The sequence below is a fragment of the Notothenia rossii genome (genome assembly GCF_949606895.1).
Source record: "Notothenia rossii genome assembly, chromosome: 7".
NCBI lineage: Eukaryota > Metazoa > Chordata > Actinopteri > Perciformes > Nototheniidae > Notothenia > Notothenia rossii.
The window spans coordinates 7,622,596-7,643,209 of NC_136905.1; the positions used below are offsets into that span (position 1 = coordinate 7,622,596).

Here is a 20,614-nt window from a genome sequence, read left to right on the forward strand (position 1 = left end):
TTAGGTTGACCCTGGTGGTGGTGAATGGATAGTTGGGGTCGGTCTGAAGGGGAGTGGCTTAGCTTGACCCTGGTGGTGTTGAATGGATAGTTGGGTCGGTCTGAAGGGGAGTGGCTTAGCTTGACCCTGGATTCAGAGGGACAGGAGGTGAAAAGGGGTGGAGGAAGGTTGCGTTGAGTCACCTGAAAGGACAGCTGTCAGAAAGGAGAGCAGATTTAAAAGGGTCAGCGGAGCGCTATGATAGGCTTGTGAAAATAGAGCGAAGTGATTGGTTAAGCTGGGGAGAGACCCCCCGATCACTTATTGAGAGGAGAGAGAGTAGCAGGCCCGGTTCCAGAACAAAATGACTCGGGGTGCATCTGAGGTTAGAAAGGGTGCAGTGGTAAAGTGCTATTTTTATAAGTGGGGAGTGGACCTAACCTCCTCTAGGGGGGTCCGGAGGCATGCTCCCCGGGAAGACTTTTTTTTAAATATTGAAGTTAAAAGCATCAATCTGGTGCACTTACTGTCATTTAGTATTTCATTTTTAGTGAGTGAGTTACTCAGATGAGTACCAGGAGACAGCGGTTGGTACTCTGGTGCAGTCGTGGTGATGGCATCTGACGTACTTGAACCGAAATGCATAGCAGAAGATGGCATCTTTTTTACATGAATATTCCAGCCAATCTCTGTTTTTAAACCATGAGCTGCAAAATGAGCGCCTTACCCCACTGTACAGGCGAGTTGGGTACTTTTTTAAATATACCTGGGCAGGCTCTGTTTTGCCGAGGTCCTCTGGCACTTGCGGGCCGAAGAGCGGTGGCGGTGTTTGGGGCAACGAAGACGGCTGCGGCTGCTCCGCCTCTGTGGGCGAGGCGGGCAAAGCCGGCGAGTCGGGCGTTAGTGACCACGACAGTGGCCGCGGGTAACGTAATGTCCCCATGATCTGAACTGTTATTACCTGCAGTAGATGCAGTGTTACTGCTGGCGATTAGGGCTGGTTGTTTTAACCATTTTCTGATGTCCATCATTGACTATATTCTTCTTCTTATTATTATTATTATTTCTACAATTATTATTATTGTTAATATGTATGTAATATTTTTCACTTTAGATTTTTTTTTTTTTCACTTTAGATTATTTATTTTTTTCACTTGGAATTTTTCAAATGAGGGTGCATAACGACTCAACTGAGGGTGCAAAGGGTGCACCCTTATGCACCCCCGTAGAACCGGGCCTGGAGAATAGTTACATAGAAATAGTAAATTAATGAGTAAAGACAGTCTTCCTGGTTGAACTTGCGCTGAGCTTCATTTAGTCTCAGATCACTTCTGTTGAATTATGAAATGTAATATATGAATTTGTTTATTTAATACTCTTATACTAATCACTTCCTATATTCCTGTGATAAAAGGGACATGCACAATAAAACGTGTCACTTCCGGTTGAAGCAAAGCCGAATGTATTTCCCAAGCAAAGACGCTAAGCTATTTACAGGAGAATAATAAATGATTTACTTATTGATTATAATCATGACAGTAAGTAATATCATTTTAAATAAAAACAATTATGATAAAATAAGTGTTATAACCATCTGGGAACTCAATGGTTAGTTAATTTGGGCAACAATAACATTTAATCTGTCAAAATAATACATTATAAATATTGTTTTAGAAATTGGCCAGAATAAAATGTGTACAATAAAAGAAGCTCTGGTGCTTTCTCTCTGAAGACTCGTGCATTACAAGAGAAACAACAACAAGAATCAAAAGAAATATCCAACACATATTTAGAGCAGAGTTTACAAATCAGTTCAGGTGAACAAGGATCCTCCTGAGCAGTGACAGCCTCCATGGCTACACAGACACAGGAAGGAGCCGGAAGAAAGTCCAACATTTACAGAACAACTCATGAGGAGATGTTGAAGCACATCCCATCATGTTTGATTGACAGCTGATCTCTGCAGTGAAGACATGGACAATCAGCTCTGATGGACACACGGTGAGTTTAAGAAGTAGAAGAGTTCCTCCAATGACTTCAGGCTATTTGACTTTACAGAACTCAGCTGTGGTTCCATAATGAACATAAAGACAAAGTCCAGCATGTAGCGGCTGAGTGAATGTGGTCTGGACTCTGTGGAGGAGAGTCATGGTTTCAGAGACGCTGTAGAAGGACAGAATACCTGCTCTGTGATCCAGGTACACTCCTACTCTGGAGGACAGAGGACCTGAGACGGGAGTGAGGATACCGTTGTAACGAAATGAATAACTGTTTTGGAGACAATCTAAGGACCAAGATTTTTCATTGTTTCCAAATCCACATTCAGCCCCCCCCCCTGCTCTGCTGATATTCTTGTATGAGACTGATACACGAACTCCTCCCCCTCTCCGCTCCACCTCCCAGTAACAACGTCCAGTCAGACTCTCTCTACTCAGGACCTGAGGACATTCAGTGAATCTGTCTGGGTGACTAGAATAACGGTGTTGTCCCATGAATGTTGCTTTTCTGCTCCCCTCAGATAATGCCAGATTTGTGAATGCTGTGTTTGGATCCAGAGTGATCTCCTGTGAATATGTTAAGAACCCAGCTCTGGTGGTGTCCTCCACTGCTTTCTCAGCAGAGCCATTGACGGCCTCCACCTCCTGCTGAAGCAGCTTCACCTCCTTCTCTCCGTCCTGGATTCTCTGCTGGATGTTTAGTCGACTCCCCTCCAGCTCTCTCTGCCTCTCAGTCCTCTCTGCTGCAGCAGACACCGTGTCGTGGCCTTTGTGTTCGTCCACAGAGCAGAGAAAACAGATACACTGCTGAACAGTGCGGCAGAACAGCTTCTTCACCTCGTCGTGACGAGAGCAGATGTTCTCCTGGAGCTTCTTGGAGGGCTCCACCAGCTTGTGTTTCTTTAATGGAGCTGCGTCATAATGAGGCTGGAGGTGTTGGTCACAGTAAGAGGCCAGACACACGAGGCAGGACTTACAGGCTCTCAGTTTCCTCCCAGTGCACACATCACAGTCCACTTCTCCAGCTCCAGCATAGCAGAGATCAGCAGGAGCAGGTGGGGGTCCAGTCTTCTTCAGCTCCTCCACTAAAGCTGCTAACATGGTGTTTTTCAGCAGGACAGGCCTCGGTGTGAAGCTCTGCCTGCACTGAGGGCAGCTGTGGATCTTCTTCTCATCCTCTCCGTCCCAAAAGCCTGTAATACACTTCATGCAGTAGCTGTGTCCACAGGAAGTGGTCACCGGATCCTTCAGTAGATCCAGACAGATGGGACAAGATATTAAGGTTTCCCTCTCCAGCTGAACTCCTCTCTGCGCCATCTCACCTCTCAGTAGCAGCGAGTGTGTGAGTTTCACTTCCTGAGAGCTGAAACTATGTGACTGGTTATCTGAACAGCATGTGTGTGTGGGCGGTGAATGTGGCCTATCAGCTCTTATTCTTTAACCACATGTTGGTTACACCCCTCCTCCTCAGTGTGGATCTGAAGGGGAGGAAGCAGGAAATACAGAGTGGAGCTGGCTGTGTCTCAGAGCAGGAAGTAGAGAGAGGGCTTATCAAACAGCGCTCAGACTCTGACCTACACAGAGCCTCGGTTACAACCTGCTCTTCATTTGAAAAGAGCTTTTAGTTGTAAAATAAGTTGGTAAACTTACCAAATCTGAAGGGGGTTAAATACTTGTCTCCTCCACTGTAAATGTGTAGCCTCAATGTCCTGAAATAGCTGATTGATTTAATAGTTGAATGTACAGTAAATCGTTTTTTACTCTAAGTAGTAGTTGTACTATTGTGTGTGTGTGTGTGTGTGTGTGTGTGTGTGTGTGTGTGTGGGGGGGGGGGGGGATTTTATACAGAAAAAATCCTTATCCTGTGCATTCACACTAAATATGAACCTGAGTCCATCGAGGTGAGTTCCTCCAAGGAGACGTCCCCCGCTGTGTCCCCTTCCCAGGATCCCCATCACAGAGACACCCCTACCTAACGTGATCCAAGAGACTGAACCTCCTTCCTCACTCCCTTCCTCACCTCCTCCCCTCATCATCTCCTTCCCTCCTCTCCTCTCAGAGGACCCTCAGACCTCCACAGACCCCCTCCCTCTCCTCCCTGAAGACCCAGCAAACATAGCTCTGTTTGTGGACGTTTCTCCGAGCGCTGACCTCCTGAACGCCCTTCCACATGTGAACGCCTCCCCCTCCCCCCTCCAGAGTTTCCTCACCCTTTCTCCACGGCAGCCCCCACCCTAAAGGTGCCTCTAAGCACCGCCCTCACCGGGGTCCCTGTTTGCGTCACGTTCCAGTTCTACACCCCAGAACCAGAACCAGAACCCAGAGGAGACAGCAAGTGATCTAAAGAGACTAAGTGAAGTGTTTTGGCCGTGCTGCTTTCTGACAGAGGATCTGTGAGGGTCTGAACGTAATCTGATTTTAAATAAAACACATCATTGCGGTCTGGTTATTATGTACTTTATAACTCTATCATCTTTATTTTCCATTTCATTGTATTTTTGAATCACTTTTCTTTATTGTTTTAATCCATTTTATTTTCACATTTGTATCAATTGCTTGTCAAACCCTTTGAAGTGTATCAGAGGAGCTCTAACAGGTGCTATATCATTGTTTTAAATGTGATAATTGGTCATCATTTTATCGTTATTTTTACTTTACTTCCTTTATTCTACCTATTTCTATTATTACGATTTAATCATTTATTTAATCATAATTTTGAATTCACTGTATTTTTACTTAAATGTTTATTATGACTTTTATTTTCAACATTTTAACACTTTTTAACATCCTCGTGTTTGTCAATTAGTCGTCAAACACAGATTAATAACGTTTTTTGTTATATCATCAGTTTTATTTTCTATTTCCCGATAATTGTCGTTGATCATTATCCAATCCAATGCGCTTTATTTCTATAGCACATTTAAAAACAACAGAGTTCAACAAAGTGCCGTACATCAACAACTGTATACAAACACAGCCTAAATACATAATAAACAGACAGGACACGAAACAAATGTAAAACACGAGACAAAGAAACCAGACCAGAAGCCACAGACGGAGAAACTCTCCTACATGACGTAAAAACAATACAAAACACTAGGAAGATCAAAACCCAAATGTAAAATTCCCACATCCACACTCTGCAGCTTTGGGGACAGAGCCTTCTCAGTGGAAGCTCCTAGGCTTTGGAACTCCCTCCCCCAAGATCTCCGTGACTCTGAGTCCCTCACAGTCTTTCAGTCCCGTCTCAAAACACGTCTTTTCAACTCTGTCTACCCATAAGCCCCACCCCCCCCTCTCAATCAACTTCCTCTTGACTGCCTTTTATTTTTTTATTTTCCTATACTTACTTTTTTGCCTGTCCTTGTTTGTCTACCCTCCCTCATATTGTAAAGCGTCTTTGAGTTGTGAAAAGCGCTCTATAAATAAAATGCATTATTATTATTATTATTATTATTATTATTATTATTATTATTATTATTATTATTATTATTATTATTATTATTAAAAGCACAAGTGTCACCTGGTCTGTAAATGCCAGGGAAAAGAAGTGGGTTTTTAAAGAAGATTTAAAAACAGGCAGAGTTGGAGCAAGTCTAACCTGGAGGGGCAATTCGTTCCATACTTTTGGAGCTGCAAAAGCAAAGGCTCTGTCTCCTCGCTGCTTCAACCTCGATTTAGGGACGACCAGAAGGAGTCTGTCAGCCGACCTGTATATAACCTATTTATTGTTAAATCATGCCCTAACGCAAGTGTTCTTAATGCACAAGAGAAACAAGGTGTTCACTTAGACAAACCAACTCAAATATAAAACAGCAGAAATACTCATGATACCCTAGAATTGTGTTTATTGTAAGTACAGTAAAAGTACTTAGTTATAATGAAGTGCACAAATGACATCACCATCTCTTAAGCAAGCTAAAGGTGACCCGTGCAGCAACACATTTCAATATTTGTCAATACTAAGAGCTGCTAGATTGTGCTGCTGTAATGGATTATGTATGCAAGGAGAATAAAAACATACCATGTGGTCCAGCTGGAGTCTCCTCTGCCTCCTGATCCCTGCCTCTGTCCCTCTTTCTGACACTTCATCTTTATTCCTCACATACATTTCTTCTTCTTCACTGATGTCTTCATCTCCTCGTGGCTTCCTCCTGCTCTGACCCTCCTGGTCTCTTCATCTCCTCCTGGCTTCCTCCTGCTCTGACCCTCCTGTCTCTTCATCTCCTCGTAGCTTCCTCCTGCTCTGACCCTCCTGGTCTCTTCATCTCCTCCTGGCTTCCTCCTGCTCTGAAGGGGAGTGACTTAGCTTGACCCTGGTGGTGGTGAATGGATAGTTGGGGTCGGTCTGAAGGGGAGTGGCTTAGGTTGACCCTGGTGGTGGTGAATGGATAGTTGGAGTCGGTCTGAAGGGGAGTGGCTTAGCTTGACCCTGGTGGTGGTGAATGGATAGTTGGGTTCGGTCTGAATGGGAGTGGCTTAGCTTGACCCTGGATTCAGAGGGACAGGAGGTGAAAAGGGGTGGAGGAGGGTTGTGTCGAGTCACCTGAAATGACAGCTGTCAGAGGGGAGAGCAGATTTAAAAGGGTTAGCGGAGCACTATGATAGGCTCGTGAGAATAGAGCGAAGTGATTGGTTAAGCTGGGGAATGACACCCCCGATCGCTTATTGAGAGGAGAGAGCGTAGTAACATGGAAATAGTAAATTAATGAGTAAAGACGGTCTTCCTTGTTGAACTTGCGCTGAGCTTCATTAGAACCTGTTAAGCCCCAAAGCCCCACTCGGAACTCAAGATAAAAGATACCCTTATTACTTATCGTAGTTGCACATACAAGATATCCGATTAATTGATAATTTTTCTGTGGATTCGAAACAATTTATTTATAATCCATAATTCAATTTTTATGTAAAAATCGGAGAGTAAAAGTTAGCTGCTAATGGTAGCCACCACAGTTATTGCAGCTTCCGGTTTTGGCTATGCGTCAGTCTCACACACAAACATGACCAAATAAGGAGTATGTCGGAGTTCCCGTCGATTCCATTGGCTCTGACGGCTAGAAAGAGATGTCAATCAGCAAAATCGAGCAAGGGGGGCCAGAGATAGGTCAAATCCACCCAAATGACCCCAAAAGTGTTTTTTTTTGCTAAATCTCTCTAAAAAGGTCAAATTTCACTTGTTTTGCATCAATCTTGATACAGGGTACTTATTATATGTTGTCGTTTGGATTCCTAAAGCTTTTAGTCTACTATCCCATCAATCAAGGGTGGTTTTTACCATAAGTAATCTTTTCTTTTTTGGACGGACACAATAATTAAAGATTTTTTACTGTGTTCAATTTGAATTTACTTTAAAATAAAAACATCTATATTGATTCTGACACTTCTACATCCAACTCACAGATTTAATCTTGCTTTCAGAAAAAAGATTATTAATTTAACCCTTTTTAGAAGGGAAGATATGGTCATTTGTTCTGGGAATGTCATTTTCGAGCCTGAGACCTGAAAAACAGGCTCGGGGCTTTACAGGCTTTAATCTCAGATCACTTCCACATGTTCTCCATCAGCTTCGTATGGCACCTTGGACATAACACAAGAAGAACATCCTTTTTGTTTTTGAAAGACAAACCTTTATTAATTATCCAAACATTTCATTTAATCACACATCCCATCAGTAAAGTCTGTTCAATGATTTCATGATCAGTTTCTCTTTATCCACACCATGAATGTGTTTGATCTCAGCTATTTCAAACAGAATCAGACAAGATTTCATGATTGATTATTATCATGATAAGTTATGTTCTATAAAACATCAGAGTACCCACTTTCTATTTGGACAACACCAACAACAATTAGTCTGCAAAACAATAACAATGTATTTCCCAAGCAAAGACGCTAAGCTATTTACAGGAGAATAATAAATGATGTACTTATTGATTATGATCATGACAGTAAGTAATATCATTTTAAATAAACATGTTATGATGAAATAAGTGTTATAACCATCTGCGAACTCATGTGTTAGTTAATTTGGGCAACAATAACATTTAATCTGTCAAAATAATACATGTGATTATAAATATTGTTTGAGAAATTGGCCAGAATAAAATGTGTACAATAAAAGAAGCTCTGGTGCTTTCTCTCTGAAGACTCGTGCATTACAAGAGAAACAACAACAAGAATCAAAAGAAATATCCAACACAGATTTAGAGCAAAGTTTACAAATCAGTTCAGGTGAACAAGGATCCTCCTGAGCAGTGACAGCCTCCATGGCTACACAGACACAGGAAGGAGCCGGAAGAAAGTCCAACATTTACAGAACAACTCATGAGGAGATGTTGAAGCACATCCCATCATGTTTGATTGACAGCTGATCTCTGCAGTGAAGACATGGACAATCAGCTCTGATGGACACACGGTGAGTTTAAGAAGTAGAAGAGTTCCTCCAATGACTTCAGGCTATTTGAGTTTACAGAACTCAGCTGTGGTTCCATAATTAACATAAAGAGAAACTCCAGCATGTAGCGGCTGAGTGAATGTGGTCTGGACTCTGTGGAGGAGAGTCATGGTTTCAGAGACGCTGTAGAAGGACAGAATACCTGCTCTGTGATCCAGGTACACTCCTACTCTGGAGGACAGAGGACCTGAGACGGGAGTGAGGATACCGTTGTAACGAAATGAATAACTGTTTTGGAGACAATCTAAGGACCAAGATTTTTCATTGTTTCCAAATCCACATTCAGCCCCCCCCCCCCTGCTCTGCTGATATTCTTGTATGCGACTGCTACATAAACTCCTCCCCCTCTCCGCTCCACCTCCCAGTAACAACGTCCAGTCAGACTCTCTCTACTCAGGACCTGAGAATATTCAGTGAATCTGTCTGGGTGACTAGAATAATGGTGTTGTCCCATGAATGTTGCTTTTCTGCTCCGCTCAGATAATAACAGATCTGTGTATGCTGTGTTTGGATCCAGAGTGATCTCCTGTGAATATGTTAAGAACCCAGCTCTGGTGGTGGGCTCTGCTGCTGACAGTAAAACATCCACTTCAGTCGGTGAGACGTTTGTCCATTCCTCTCTCAGGACGTCCTGCAGTTTGTCTCTGACTGCTGACAGGGCCGCCGTCACGTCCTCAAAGTATCTCAAAGGACGGATGTTGATGCTGGAGGAGTGTGTAGCTTCACTGAGGGCTGGCAGTGAGGAGGGGTAGCTGAGCAGAAACTGGTTGTGATCCTCTGTGTGAGACAGCAGCTTCAGCTCAGCGTCTCTCCTCTTCAGCTCAGAGATCTCCTGCTTCAGCTTCTCCTGGAGCTCTCTGACTCCACTCACTTCTCTCTCCTGCTGGGATCTGAGCTGCTGCTTCACATCAGAGCTTCTTTTCTCCATGAGACGGATCAGCTCAGTGAACATCTTCTCACTGTCCTCCACTGCTTTCTCAGCAGAGCCATTGACGGCCTCCACCTCCTGCTGAAGCAGCTTCACCTCCTTCTCTCCGTCCTGGATTCTCTGCTGGATGTTTAGTCGACTCCCCTCCAGCTCTCTCTGCCTCTCAGTCCTCTCTGCTGCAGCTGACACCGTGTCGTGGCCTTTGTGTTCGTCCACAGAGCAGAGATAACAGATGCTCTGCTGATCAGTGCGGCAGAACATCTTCATCACCTCGTCGTGACGAGAGCAGATGTTCTCCTGGAGCTTCTTGGAGGGCTCCACCAGCTTGTGTTTCTTTAATGGAGCTGCGTCATAGTGAGGCTGGAGGTGTTGGTCACAGTAAGAGGCCAGACACACGAGGCAGGACTTACAGGCTCTCAGTTTCCTCCCAGTGCACACATCACAGGCCACATCTCCAGCTCCAGCATAGCAGAGATCAGCAGGAGCAGGTGGGGGTCCAGTCTTCTTCAGCTCCTCCACTAAAGCTGCTAACATGGTGCTTCTCAGCAGGACAGGCCTCGGTGTGAAGCTCTGCCTGCACTGAGGGCAGCTGTGGATCTTCTTCTCATCCTCTCCGTCCCAAAAGCCTGTAATACACTTCATGCAGTAGCTGTGTCCACAGGAAGTGGTCACCGGATCCTTCAGTAGATCCAGACAGATGGGACAAGATATTAAGGTTTCCCGCTCCAGCTGAACTCCTTTCTGCGCCATCTCACCTCTCAGTAGCAGCGAGTGTGTGAGTTTCACTTCCTGAGAGCTGAAACTATGTGACTGGTTATCTGAACAGCATGTGTGTGTGTGGGCGGTGAATGTGGCCTATCAGCTCTTGTTCTTTAACCACATGTTGGTTACACCCCTCCTCCTCAGTGTGGATCTGAAGGGGAGGAACCAGGAAATACAGAGTGGAGCTGGCTGTGTCTCAGAGCAGAAAGTAGAGAGAGGGCTTATCAAACAGCGCTCAGACTCTGACCTACACAGAGCCTCGGTTACAACCTGCTCTTCATTTGAAAAGAGCTTTTAGTTGTAAAATAAGTTGGTAAACTTACCAAATCTGAAGGGGGTTAAATACTTGTCTCCTCCACTGTAAATGTGTAGCCTCAATGTCCTGAAATAGCTGATTGATTTAATAGTTGAATGTACAGTAAATTGTTTTTTACTGTGTGCGTGTGCGTGTGCGTGTGCGTGTGTGTGTGTGTGTGGGGGGGGGGATTTTATACAGAAAAAATCCTTATCCTGTGCATTCACACTAAATATGAACCTGAGTCCATCGAGGTGAGTTCCTCCAAGGAGACGTCCCCCGCTGTGTCCCCTTCCCAGGATCCCCATCACAGAGACACCCCTACCTAACGTGATCCAAGAGACTGAACCTCCTTCCTCACTCCCTTCCTCACCTCCTCCCCTCATCATCTCCTTCCCTCCTCTCCTCTCAGAGGACCCTCAGACCTCCACAGACCCCCTCCCTCTCCTCCCTGAAAACCCAGCTAACATAGCTCTGTTTGTGGACGTTTCTCCGAGCGCTGACCTCCTGAACGCCCTTCCACATGTGAACGCCTCCCCCTCCCAACTCCAGAGTTTCCTCACCGTTTCTCCACGGAAGCCCCCACCCTAAAGGTGCCTCTAAGCACCGCCCTCACCGGGGTCCCTGTTTGCGTCACGTTCCAGTTCTACACCCCAGAACCAGAACCAGAACCCAGAGGAGACAGCAAGTGATCCAAAGAGACTAAGTGAAGTGTTTTGGCCGTGCTGCTTTCTGACAGAGGATCTGTGAGGGTCTGAACGTAATCTGATTTGAAATAAAACACATCATTGCGGTCTGGTTATTATGTACTTTATAACTCTATCATCTTTATTTTCCATTTCATTGTATTTTTGAATCACTTTTTTTTATTGTTTTAATCCATTTTATTTTCATATTTGTATCAATTGCTTGTCAAACCCTTTGAAGTGTATCAGAGGAGCTCTAACAGGTGCTCTATCATTGTTTTAAATGTGATAATTGGTCATCATTTTATCGTTATTTTTACTTTACTTCCTTTATTTTACCTATTTCTATTATTAAGATTTAATCATTTATTTAATCATAATTTTGAATTCACTGTATTTTTACTTAAATGTTGTTTATTATGACTTTTATTTTCAACATTTTACCACTTTTTAACATCCTCGTGTTTGTCAATTAGTCGTCAAACACAGATTAATAACGTTTTTTGTTATATCATCAGTTTTATTTTCTATTTCCCGATAATTGTCGTTGATCATTATCCAATCCAATCCGCTTTATTTCTATAGCACATTTAAAAACAACAGAGTTCAACAAAGTGCCGTACATCAACAACTGTATACAAACACAGCATAAATACATAATAAACAGACAGGACACGAAACAAATGTAAAACACGAGACAAAGAAACCAGACCAGAAGCCACAGACGGAGAAACTCTCCTACATGACGTAAAAACAATACAAAACACTAGGAAGATCAAAACCCAAATGTGAAAGCACAAGTGTCACCTGGTCTGTAAATGCCAGGGGAAAGAAGTGGGTTTTTAAATGAGATTTAAAAACAGGCAGAGTTGGAGCAAGTCTAACCTGGAGGGGCAATTCCTTCCATACTTTTGGAGCTGCAACAGCAAAGGCTCTGTCTCCTCGCTGCTTCAACCTCGATTTAGGGACGACCAGAAGGAGTCTGTCAGCCGACCTGTATATAACCTATTTATTGTTAAATCATGCCCTAACACAAGTGTTCTTAATGCACAAGAGAAACAAGGTGTTCACTAGACAAACAAACTCAAATATAAAACAGCAGAAATACTCACGATACCCTAGAATTGTGTTTATTGTAAGTACAGTAAAAGTACTTAGTTATAATGAAGTACACAAATGACATCACCATCTCTTAAGCGAGCTAAAGGTGACGCGTGCAGCAACACATTTCAATATTTGTCAATACTAAGAGCTGCTAGATTGTGCTGCTGTAATGGATTATGTATGCAAGGAGAATAAAAACATACCATGTGGTCCAGCTGGAGTCTCCTCTGCCTCCTGATCCCTGCCTCTGTCCCTCTTTCTGACACTTCATCTTTATTCCTCACATACATTTCTTCTTCTTCACTGATGTCTTCATCTCCTCGTGGCTTCCTCCTGCTCTGACCCTCCTGGTCTCTTCACCTCCTCCTGGCTTCCTCCTGCTCTGACCCTCCTGGTCTCTTCATCTCCTCCTGGCTTCCTCCTGCTCTGAAGGGGAGTGACTTAGCTTGACCCTGGTGGTGGTGAATGGATAGTTGGGGTCGGTCTGAAGGGGAGTGGCTTAGCTTGACCCTGGTGGTGGTGAATGGATAGTTGGGGTCGGTCTGAAGGGGAGTGGCTTAGCTTGACCCTGGTGGTGGTGAATGGATAGTTGGGGTCGGTCTGAAGGGGAGTGGCTTAGCTTGACCCTGGTGGTGGTGAATGGATAGTTGGGGTCGGTCTGAAGGGGAGTGGCTTAGCTTGACCCTGGTGGTGGTGAATGGATAGTTGGGGTCGGTCTGAAGGGGAGGGGCTTAGCTTGACCCTGGATTCAGAGGGACAGGAGGTGAAAAGGGGTGGAGGAGGGTTGTGTCGAGTCACCTGAAAGGACAGCTGTCAGAGGGGAGAGCAGATTTAAAAGGGTTAGCGGAGCGCTATGATAGGCTTGTGAGAATAGAGCGAAGCAGTGGCGTTTCTCGACCAATTTGACTGGGGGGGGCCAAGCTGGGGCCAGTTATTTTCTGAGGGGGGCACAATAAATGCAGGACGAAAAAGACAAAGACAGTATGAAGTAATTGCGCATACACCTAAGAAAACAATGCAATACAGTTATTGGCATTTGTTTCATTACACATTATTATATGCTTACCTTTGTGTACTGTTTGGGTCTGGGGGACCCGTTTTCATTGTTTACTAAAAGAAAATGTATGCAATTTAATTATTTTAGCCTGCTTTATTTGGGGGTGGACCTAACCTTCTCTAGGGGGTCCGGGGGCATGCAGCCCCGGGAAGATTTTTTTTTAAATGTTGAAGTTAAAAAAACTTTGAGCACAAAATGAATTTATGGATACAGCTTTCAACACTCATGAAAGAGAGCTGTATACTTTTCAATAATCAACAAATATTTAGAATATGATCAAAACCAATAACAAATCATTTAAACTTGCTTATTTTTATTTATGTTACCTATAGTATTCTTTCTTTTGATTTATGCATACTTTAGTAATTACTTCCTTTTCAAACTGTTTTTTTTTTTTACTGTCCTATAGTACACATTGGAATGATTTCCATTTTTACAACAAATTAAATAGATAAAGGTGTGCTCTCTCTCTCTCTATCTCTCTCTCTCTCTCTCTCTCTCTCTCTCTCTCTGTCTCGCTCACAGAGGCTGTGTGATCCTCCGTGGCGATGACGGCTTGCGTAAAAAAAAGAAAAAAAAGAACATATTTGTAAAGTGGGGGCTATTGAGGGCTTGTGAGATACCGGCAGCTCGTGGTCAACGTGTCGGAGACCCCTGCTCTAATGGGTCCGACTAGAATGACAAATATCGTTACTTCCGCCTATTCCGTCAGCCAAGAAATCGTTTAATCATAAACCTTTTTTTTTTTTTTCATTTTTAGGGGGGCCACAGGGGGGTCCAAAGTCAGTGTTAGGGTGGCACTGGCCCCCCCTGCCCCCCCCTAGAACCGCCCCTGGAGCGAAGTGATTGGTTAAGCTGGTAAGTGACGCCCCCGATCACTTATTGAGAGGAGAGAGAGTAGTAACATGGAAATAGTAAATGAATGAGTAAAGACGGTCTTCCTGGTTGAACTTGCGCTGAGCTTAATTTAGTCTCAGATCACTTCCACATGTTCTCCATCAGCTTCGTATGGCACCTTGGACATAATACAAGAAGAACATCCTGTTTTTGTTTTTGAAAGACAAACCTTTATTAATCATCCAAACATTTCATTTGATCACACATCCCATCAGTAAAGTCTGTTCAATGATTTCATGATCAGTTTCTCTTTATCCGCACCATGAATGTGTTTAATCTCAGCTATTTCAAACAGAATCAGACATGATCTCCTGATTGATTATTATCATGATAAGTTATGTTCTATAAAACATCAGAGTACCCACTTTCTATTTGGACAACACCAACAACAATTAGTCTGCAAAACAATAACAATGTATTTCCCAAGCAAAGACGCTAAGCTATTTACAGGAGAATAATAAATGATGTACTTATTGATTATGATCATGACAGTAAGTAATATCAATTTAAATAAACATGTTATGATGAAATAAGTGTTATAACCATCTGCGAACTCATGTGTTAGTTAATTTGGGCAACAATAACATTTAATCTATCAAAATAATACATGTGATTATAAATATTGTTTGAGAAATTGGCCAGAATAAAATGTGTACAATAAAAGAAGCTCTGCTGCTTTCTCTCTGAAGACTCGTGCATTACAAGAGAAACAACAACAAGAATCAAAAGAAATATCCAACACATATTTAGAGCAGAGTTTACAAATCAGTTCAAGTGAACAAGGATCCTCCTGAGCAGTGACAGCCTCCATGGCTACACAGACACAGGAAGGAGCCGGAAGAAAGTCCAACATCTACAGAACAACTCATGAGAAGATGTTGAAGCACATCCCATCATGTTTGATTGACAGCTGATCTCTGCAGTGAAGACATGGACAATCAGCTCTGATGGACACACGGTGAGTTTAAGAAGTAGAAGAGTTCCTCCAATGACTTCAGGCTATTTGAGTTTACAGAACTCAGCTGTGGCTCCATGATCATAAAGACAAAGTCCAGCATGTAGCGGCTGAGTGAATGTGGTCTGGACTCTGTGGAGGAGAGTCATGGTTTCAGAGACGCTGTAGAAGGACAGAATACCTGCTCTGTGATCCAGGTACACTCCTACTCTGGAGGACAGAGGACCTGAGACAGGAGTGAGGATACTGTTGTAACGAAATGAATAACTGTTTAGGAAACACTCTAAGGACCAAGATTTTTCATTGTATCCAAATCCACATTCAGTCCCCCCCCCTGCTCTGCTGATATTCTTGTATGCGACTGCTACATAAACTCCTCCCCCTCTCCGCTCCACCTCCCAGTAACAGCGTCCAGTCAGACTCTCTCTACTCAGAACCTGAGGCCATCCAGTGAATCTGTCTGGGTGACTAGAATAAGACTGTTGTCCCATGAATGCTGCTTTTCTGCTCCCCTCAGATAATACCAGCTGTGTGTGTGCTGTGTTTGGATCCAGAGTGATCTCCTGTGAATGTTTTAAGAACCCAGCTCTGGTGATGGGCTCTGCTGCTGTCAGTAAATCATCCACTTCAGTCGGTGAGACGTTTGTCCATTCCTCTCTCAGGACGTCCTGTAGTTTGTCTCTGACTGCTGACAGGGCCGCCGTCACGTCCTCAAAGTATCTCAGAGGACGGATGTTGATGCTGGAGGAGTGTGTAGCTTCACTGAGGGCTGGCAGTGAGGAGGGGTAGCTGAGCAGAAAGTGGTTGTGGTCCTCTGTGTGAGACAGCAGCTTCAGCTCAGCGTCTCTCCTCTTCAGCTCAGAGATCTCCTGCTCCAGCTTCTCCTGGAGCTCTCTGACTCCACTCACTTCTCTCTCCTGCTGGGATCTGAGCTGCTGCTTCACATCAGAGCTTCTTTTCTCCATGAGACGGATCAGCTCAGTGAACATCTTCTCACTGTCCTCCACTGCTTTCTCAGCAGAGCCATTGACGGCCTCCACCTCCTGCTGAAGCAGCTTCACCTCCTTCTCTCCGTCCTGGATTCTCTGCTGGATGTTTAGTCGACTCCCCTCCAGCTTTCTCTGCCTCTCAGTCCTCTCTGCTGCAGCTGACACCGTGTCGTGGCCTTTGTGTTCGTCCACAGAGCAGAGATAACAGATGCTCTGCTGATCAGTGCGGCAGAACATCTTCATCACCTCGTCGTGACGAGAGCAGATGTTCTCCTGGAGCTTCTTGGAGGGCTCCACCAGCTTGTGTTTTTTAAATTGAGCTACGTCATAATGAGGCTGGAGGTGTTGGTCACAGTAAGATACGAGACACACGAGGCAGGACTTACAGGCTCTCAGTTTCCTCCCAGTGCACACATCACAGGCCACTTCTCCAGCTCCAGCATAGCAGAGATCAGCAGGAGCAGGTGGGGGTCCAGTCTTCTTCAGCTCCTCCACTAAATCTGCTAACATGGTGCTTCTCAGCAGGACAGGCCTCGGTGTGAAGCTCTGCCTGCACTGAGGGCAGCTGTGGACCTTCTTCTCATCCTCTCCGTCCCAAAAGCCTGTAATACACTTCATGCAGTAGCTGTGTCCACAGGAAGTGGTCACCGGATCCTTCAGTAGATCCAGACAGATGGGACAAGATATTAAGGTTTCCCTCTCCAGCTGAACTCCTCTCTGCGCCATTTCACCTCTCAGTAGCAGCGAGTGTGTGAGTTTCACTTCCTGAAAGCTGAAACTATGTGACTGGTTATCTGAACAGCATGTGTGTGTGTGGGCGGTGAATGTGGCCTATCAGCTCTTGTTCTTTACCCACATGTTGGTTACACCCCTCCTCCTCAGTGTGGATCTGAAGGGGAGGAACCAGGAAATACAGAGTGGAGCTGGCTGTGTCTCAGAGCAGGAAGTAGAGAGAGGGCTTATCAAACAGCGCTCAGACTCTGACCTACACAGAGCCTCGGTTACAACCTGCTCTTCATTTGAAAAGAGCTTTTAGTTGTAAAATAAGTTGGTAAACTTACCCAATCTGAAGGGGGTTAAATACTTGTCTCCTCCACTGTAAATGTGTAGCCTCAATGTCCTGAAATAGCTGATTGATTTAATAGTTGAATGTACAGTAAATCGTTTTTTACTCTAAGTAGTAGTTGTACTATTGTGTGTGTGTGTGTGTGTGTGTGTGTGTGTGTGTGTGTGTGTGTGTGTGTGTGTGTGTGTGTGTGTGTGTGTGTGTGTGTGTGTGTGTGTGTGTGTGTGTGTGTGTGTGTGCATTCACACTAAATATGAACCTGAAAACTACACGTCCTCTTTAACTGACACCAAAATGATGATTTGTGGTTGTAACCTTCTTTTAAATCTTTTCTTTTGACCCTCCAACAGATGTGTCTCAATGGAGAAGAAGAAACCTCAGATTCCTTAGAGTCCATCGAGGTGAGTTCCTCCAAGGAGACGTCCCCCGCTGTGTCCCCTTCCCAGGACCCCCCCCACAGGACCCCATCACAGAGACACCCCTACCTAACGTGATCCAAGAGACTGAACCTCCTTCCTCACTCCCTTCCTCACCTCCTCCTCTCGTCATCTCCTTCCCTCCTCTCCTCTCAGAGGACCCTCAGACCTCCACAGACCCCCTCCCTCTCCTCCCTGAAGACCCAGCAAACATAGCTCTGTTTGTGGACGTTTCTCCGAGCGCTGACCTCCTGAACGCCCTTCCACATGTGAACGCCTCCCCCTCCCCCCCTCCAGAGTTTCCTCACCCTTTCTCCACGGCAGCCCCCACTCTAAAGGTGCCTCTAAGCACCGCCCTCACCGGGGTCCCTGTTTGCGTCACGTTCCAGTTCTACACCCCAGAACCAGAACCAGAACCCAGAGGAGACAGCAAGTTATCTAAAGAGACTAAGTGAAGTGTTTTGGCCGTGCTGCTTTCTGACAGAGGATCTGTGAGGGTCTGAACGTAATCTGATTTGAAATAAAACACATCATTGCGGTCTGGTTATTATGTACTTTATAACTCTATCATCTTTATTTTCCATTTCATTGTATTTTTGAATCACTTTTTTTTATTGTTTTAATCCATTTTATTTTCACATTTGTATCAATTGCTTGTCAAACCCTCTGAAGTGTATCAGAGGAGCTCTAACAGGTGCTATATCATTGTTTTAAATGTGATAATTGGTCATCATTTTATCGTTATTTTTACTTTACTTCCTTTATTCTACCTATTTCTATTATTAAGATTTAATCATTTATTTAATCATAATTTTGAATTCACTGTATTTTTACTTAAATGTTGTTTATTATGACTTTTATTTTCAACATTTTACCACTTTTTAACATCCTCGTGTTTGTCAATTAGTCGTCAAACACAGATTAATAACGTTTTTTGTTATATCATCAGTTTTATTTTCTATTTCTAAATTTTTTCTATTTTTCTGTTTAAAAACAACAGAGTTGAACAAAGTGCCGTACATCAACAACTGTATAAAAACACAGCATAAATACATAATAAACAGACAGGACATGAAACAAATGTAAAACACGAGACAAAGAAACCAGACCAGAAGCCACAGACGGAGAAACTCTCCTACATGACGTAAAAACAATACAAAACACTAGGAAGATCAAAACCCAAATGTGAAAGCACAAGTGTCACCTGGTCTGTAAATGCCAGGGAAAAGAAGTGGGTTTTTAAATGAGATTTAAAAACAGGCAGAGTTGGAGCAAGTCTAACCTGGAGGGGCAATTCCTTCCATACTTTTGGAGCTGCAACAGCAAAGGCTCTGTCTCCTCGCTGCTTCAACCTCGATTTAGGGACGACCAGAAGGAGTCTGTCAGCCCACTTATAACCTATTTATTGTTAAATCATGCCCTAACACAATTGTTCTTAATGCACAAGAGAAACAAGGTGTTCTAGACAAACAAACTCGACTAGAAAATGCACTTCCTGCAGAAAATGCGTGCGAATGCTGTAAACTGTGAACATTTGTTGCTGAATTTAGCTGAAAATGCAGAAAACGTTTAAGATTAAACGATTTCTTGGCTGATGGAATAGGCGGAAGTAACGATATTTGTCATTCTAGTCGGACCCATCAGAGCAGGGGTCTCCAACACGTCAATCACGACCCCACTTCACAAAAAAAAAAAATCTTTTTTTTTTAACGCAAGCTTTCATCGCCACGGAGGAGCACACAGCCTCTGTGAGCGAGACAGAGAAAGAGAGCACACCTTTATTTATTTAATGTGTTGTAAAAAAAGAAAGAAATAATTCCAATGTGAACGGGACGTTTTGCGCCGTCCCGCTTAAATGAAATCGCCGCCAATTCATATTTCCAAGCACGCGCCAGAGCCGGGGGAGGGGTTACAACCAACTTACAAGACTCGCGTCTTGTGCTGCATTCACTTGCACTCGGACATTAGAGACTTTCTCTCATAAATGTCCGATGAGCCACAACTTTTCTTTCAAAACAAAGCTGCCAACTGGTGTGGCAGCTGGGGTGGCAAGGCTAATTTTTAGGGTGGCAGTTGCCACCCCATGCCACCCCGGTAGATCCGCCCCAGGCGGCCTGCCAGTAAACCCGAAGAAGAAGAAGAAGAAGAAGAAGAAGAAGAAGAAGAAGAAGAAGAAGAAGAAGAAGAAGAAGAAGAAGAGGTGACGTCAGCGGCGTCATTTGACTTATTCCGGTGTGAACGCGATCTGCACTTAGTTCATGAGAACGAAAGAGTTCTGATGAACCTTTGTGGGAAAAGTACTCCGGTGTGAACACGCCTATTATGTTCTTTTTAACCAAATCTCTCTCAGAGGGGCGTGGGGAGGGACTCCTTATTTTCATCTAAAGTAACAGACAGAGAATCAGCACTTTTGAAACAGGGCTGAAACAGAGGGGATTATGGGATGCTGCAATGATCTGTTTGGTGTTTGGAGCCAAACACTTCAGAGACATGTTTTATATATATCTGAGACCTGTAATATATTGATGAAATACATTATAATAGGGGACCTTTAAACCAATGAAATGCAAATGCTTTTATACTCCATCCCCTCTTCCTCTTTCTTTTTATTCGTTTCATTGGCTCCCCTCCCCTCTCTGCATCTTCCAATGACTCACACCTCCCCCTCCCCCCCTGCGTGTCGTACGTTTTCTCCCCCTTCTCCTCCCACCTCCCATCCCTCTGTCTCTCCCTCTCATTCGCCCACATCCTCTCGCTTTCTCCACCAGGCTTCCAACACTCTGCAGGTAATGTTGAAAAAGATTGATCTATTATGTCTTCAATCCCTCCTCCTTTTTTCCTCCTCATCTCCTCCTGCTCTGTGTTTTTTTCACCGTCTCATCCCTCCATTGGTCCTCATTCTCTGTCACTGCCTGAATCAGCAGAGAAATTTCACTGGTTTGTGGTCCGGAACAGGTTGACAGTTGGTTCATAAATAGGTATGGATTATTAGCTTTTGATTTATGTTTCCTTCTCTGCGCAACGGAGGT

The 20,614-nt window shown here is 44.0% G+C and overlaps 4 protein-coding genes across 5 annotated transcripts in view; 1 reads left to right on the forward strand and 3 right to left on the reverse strand.

Annotated features, from left to right (window-relative positions):
- Positions 1–1,328: 1,328 nt before the first annotated feature.
- On the reverse strand, positions 1,329–3,680 carry LOC307047354 (E3 ubiquitin/ISG15 ligase TRIM25-like). Its single transcript, XM_079694273.1, has one exon. It carries the CDS (start codon positions 3,291–3,293, stop codon positions 2,022–2,024), a length of 1,272 nt encoding a protein of 423 aa, XP_079550399.1. The 5' UTR covers positions 3,294–3,680; the 3' UTR covers positions 1,329–2,021.
- Positions 3,681–7,580: 3,900 nt separating this feature from the next.
- LOC307047352 (tripartite motif-containing protein 16-like) lies at positions 7,581–10,362 on the reverse strand. Its single transcript, XM_079694271.1, is given in 2 exon segments — positions 7,581–8,705; positions 8,708–10,362. Coding segments are annotated over 2 exon segments (1,674 nt in total). The 5' UTR covers positions 10,109–10,362; the 3' UTR covers positions 7,581–8,432.
- Positions 10,363–14,306: 3,944 nt separating this feature from the next.
- Positions 14,307–17,116, reverse strand: LOC307047353 (tripartite motif-containing protein 16-like). The gene has a single exon (XM_079694272.1). The coding sequence runs from the start codon at positions 16,827–16,829 to the stop codon at positions 15,159–15,161; it is 1,671 nt and encodes a 556-aa protein (XP_079550398.1). The 5' UTR covers positions 16,830–17,116; the 3' UTR covers positions 14,307–15,158.
- Positions 17,117–20,266: 3,150 nt separating this feature from the next.
- The window catches only part of LOC307012887 (gamma-enolase-like), an 11,483-nt gene continuing 11,135 nt past the window's right edge, over positions 20,267–20,614 (forward strand). Inside the window, exon 1 of one of the 2 annotated variants that reach the window (XM_079640087.1) lies at positions 20,267–20,371. The gene's annotated coding sequence lies outside the window, so the exon portion shown is untranslated. Of the gene's footprint in view, positions 20,372–20,414; positions 20,564–20,614 lie in introns of those variants that run through there. The other variant, XM_079640086.1, reaches the window with a different exon arrangement.

What these genes read in the sequence shown, in the direction of transcription:
- LOC307047354 (XM_079694273.1), bottom strand. Translation starts at nt 3,293, where the DNA reads ATGGCGCAGAGAGGAGTTCAGCTGGAGAGGGAAACCTTAATATCTTGT.
- LOC307047353 (XM_079694272.1), bottom strand. Translation starts at nt 16,829, where the DNA reads ATGGCGCAGAGAGGAGTTCAGCTGGAGAGGGAAACCTTAATATCTTGT.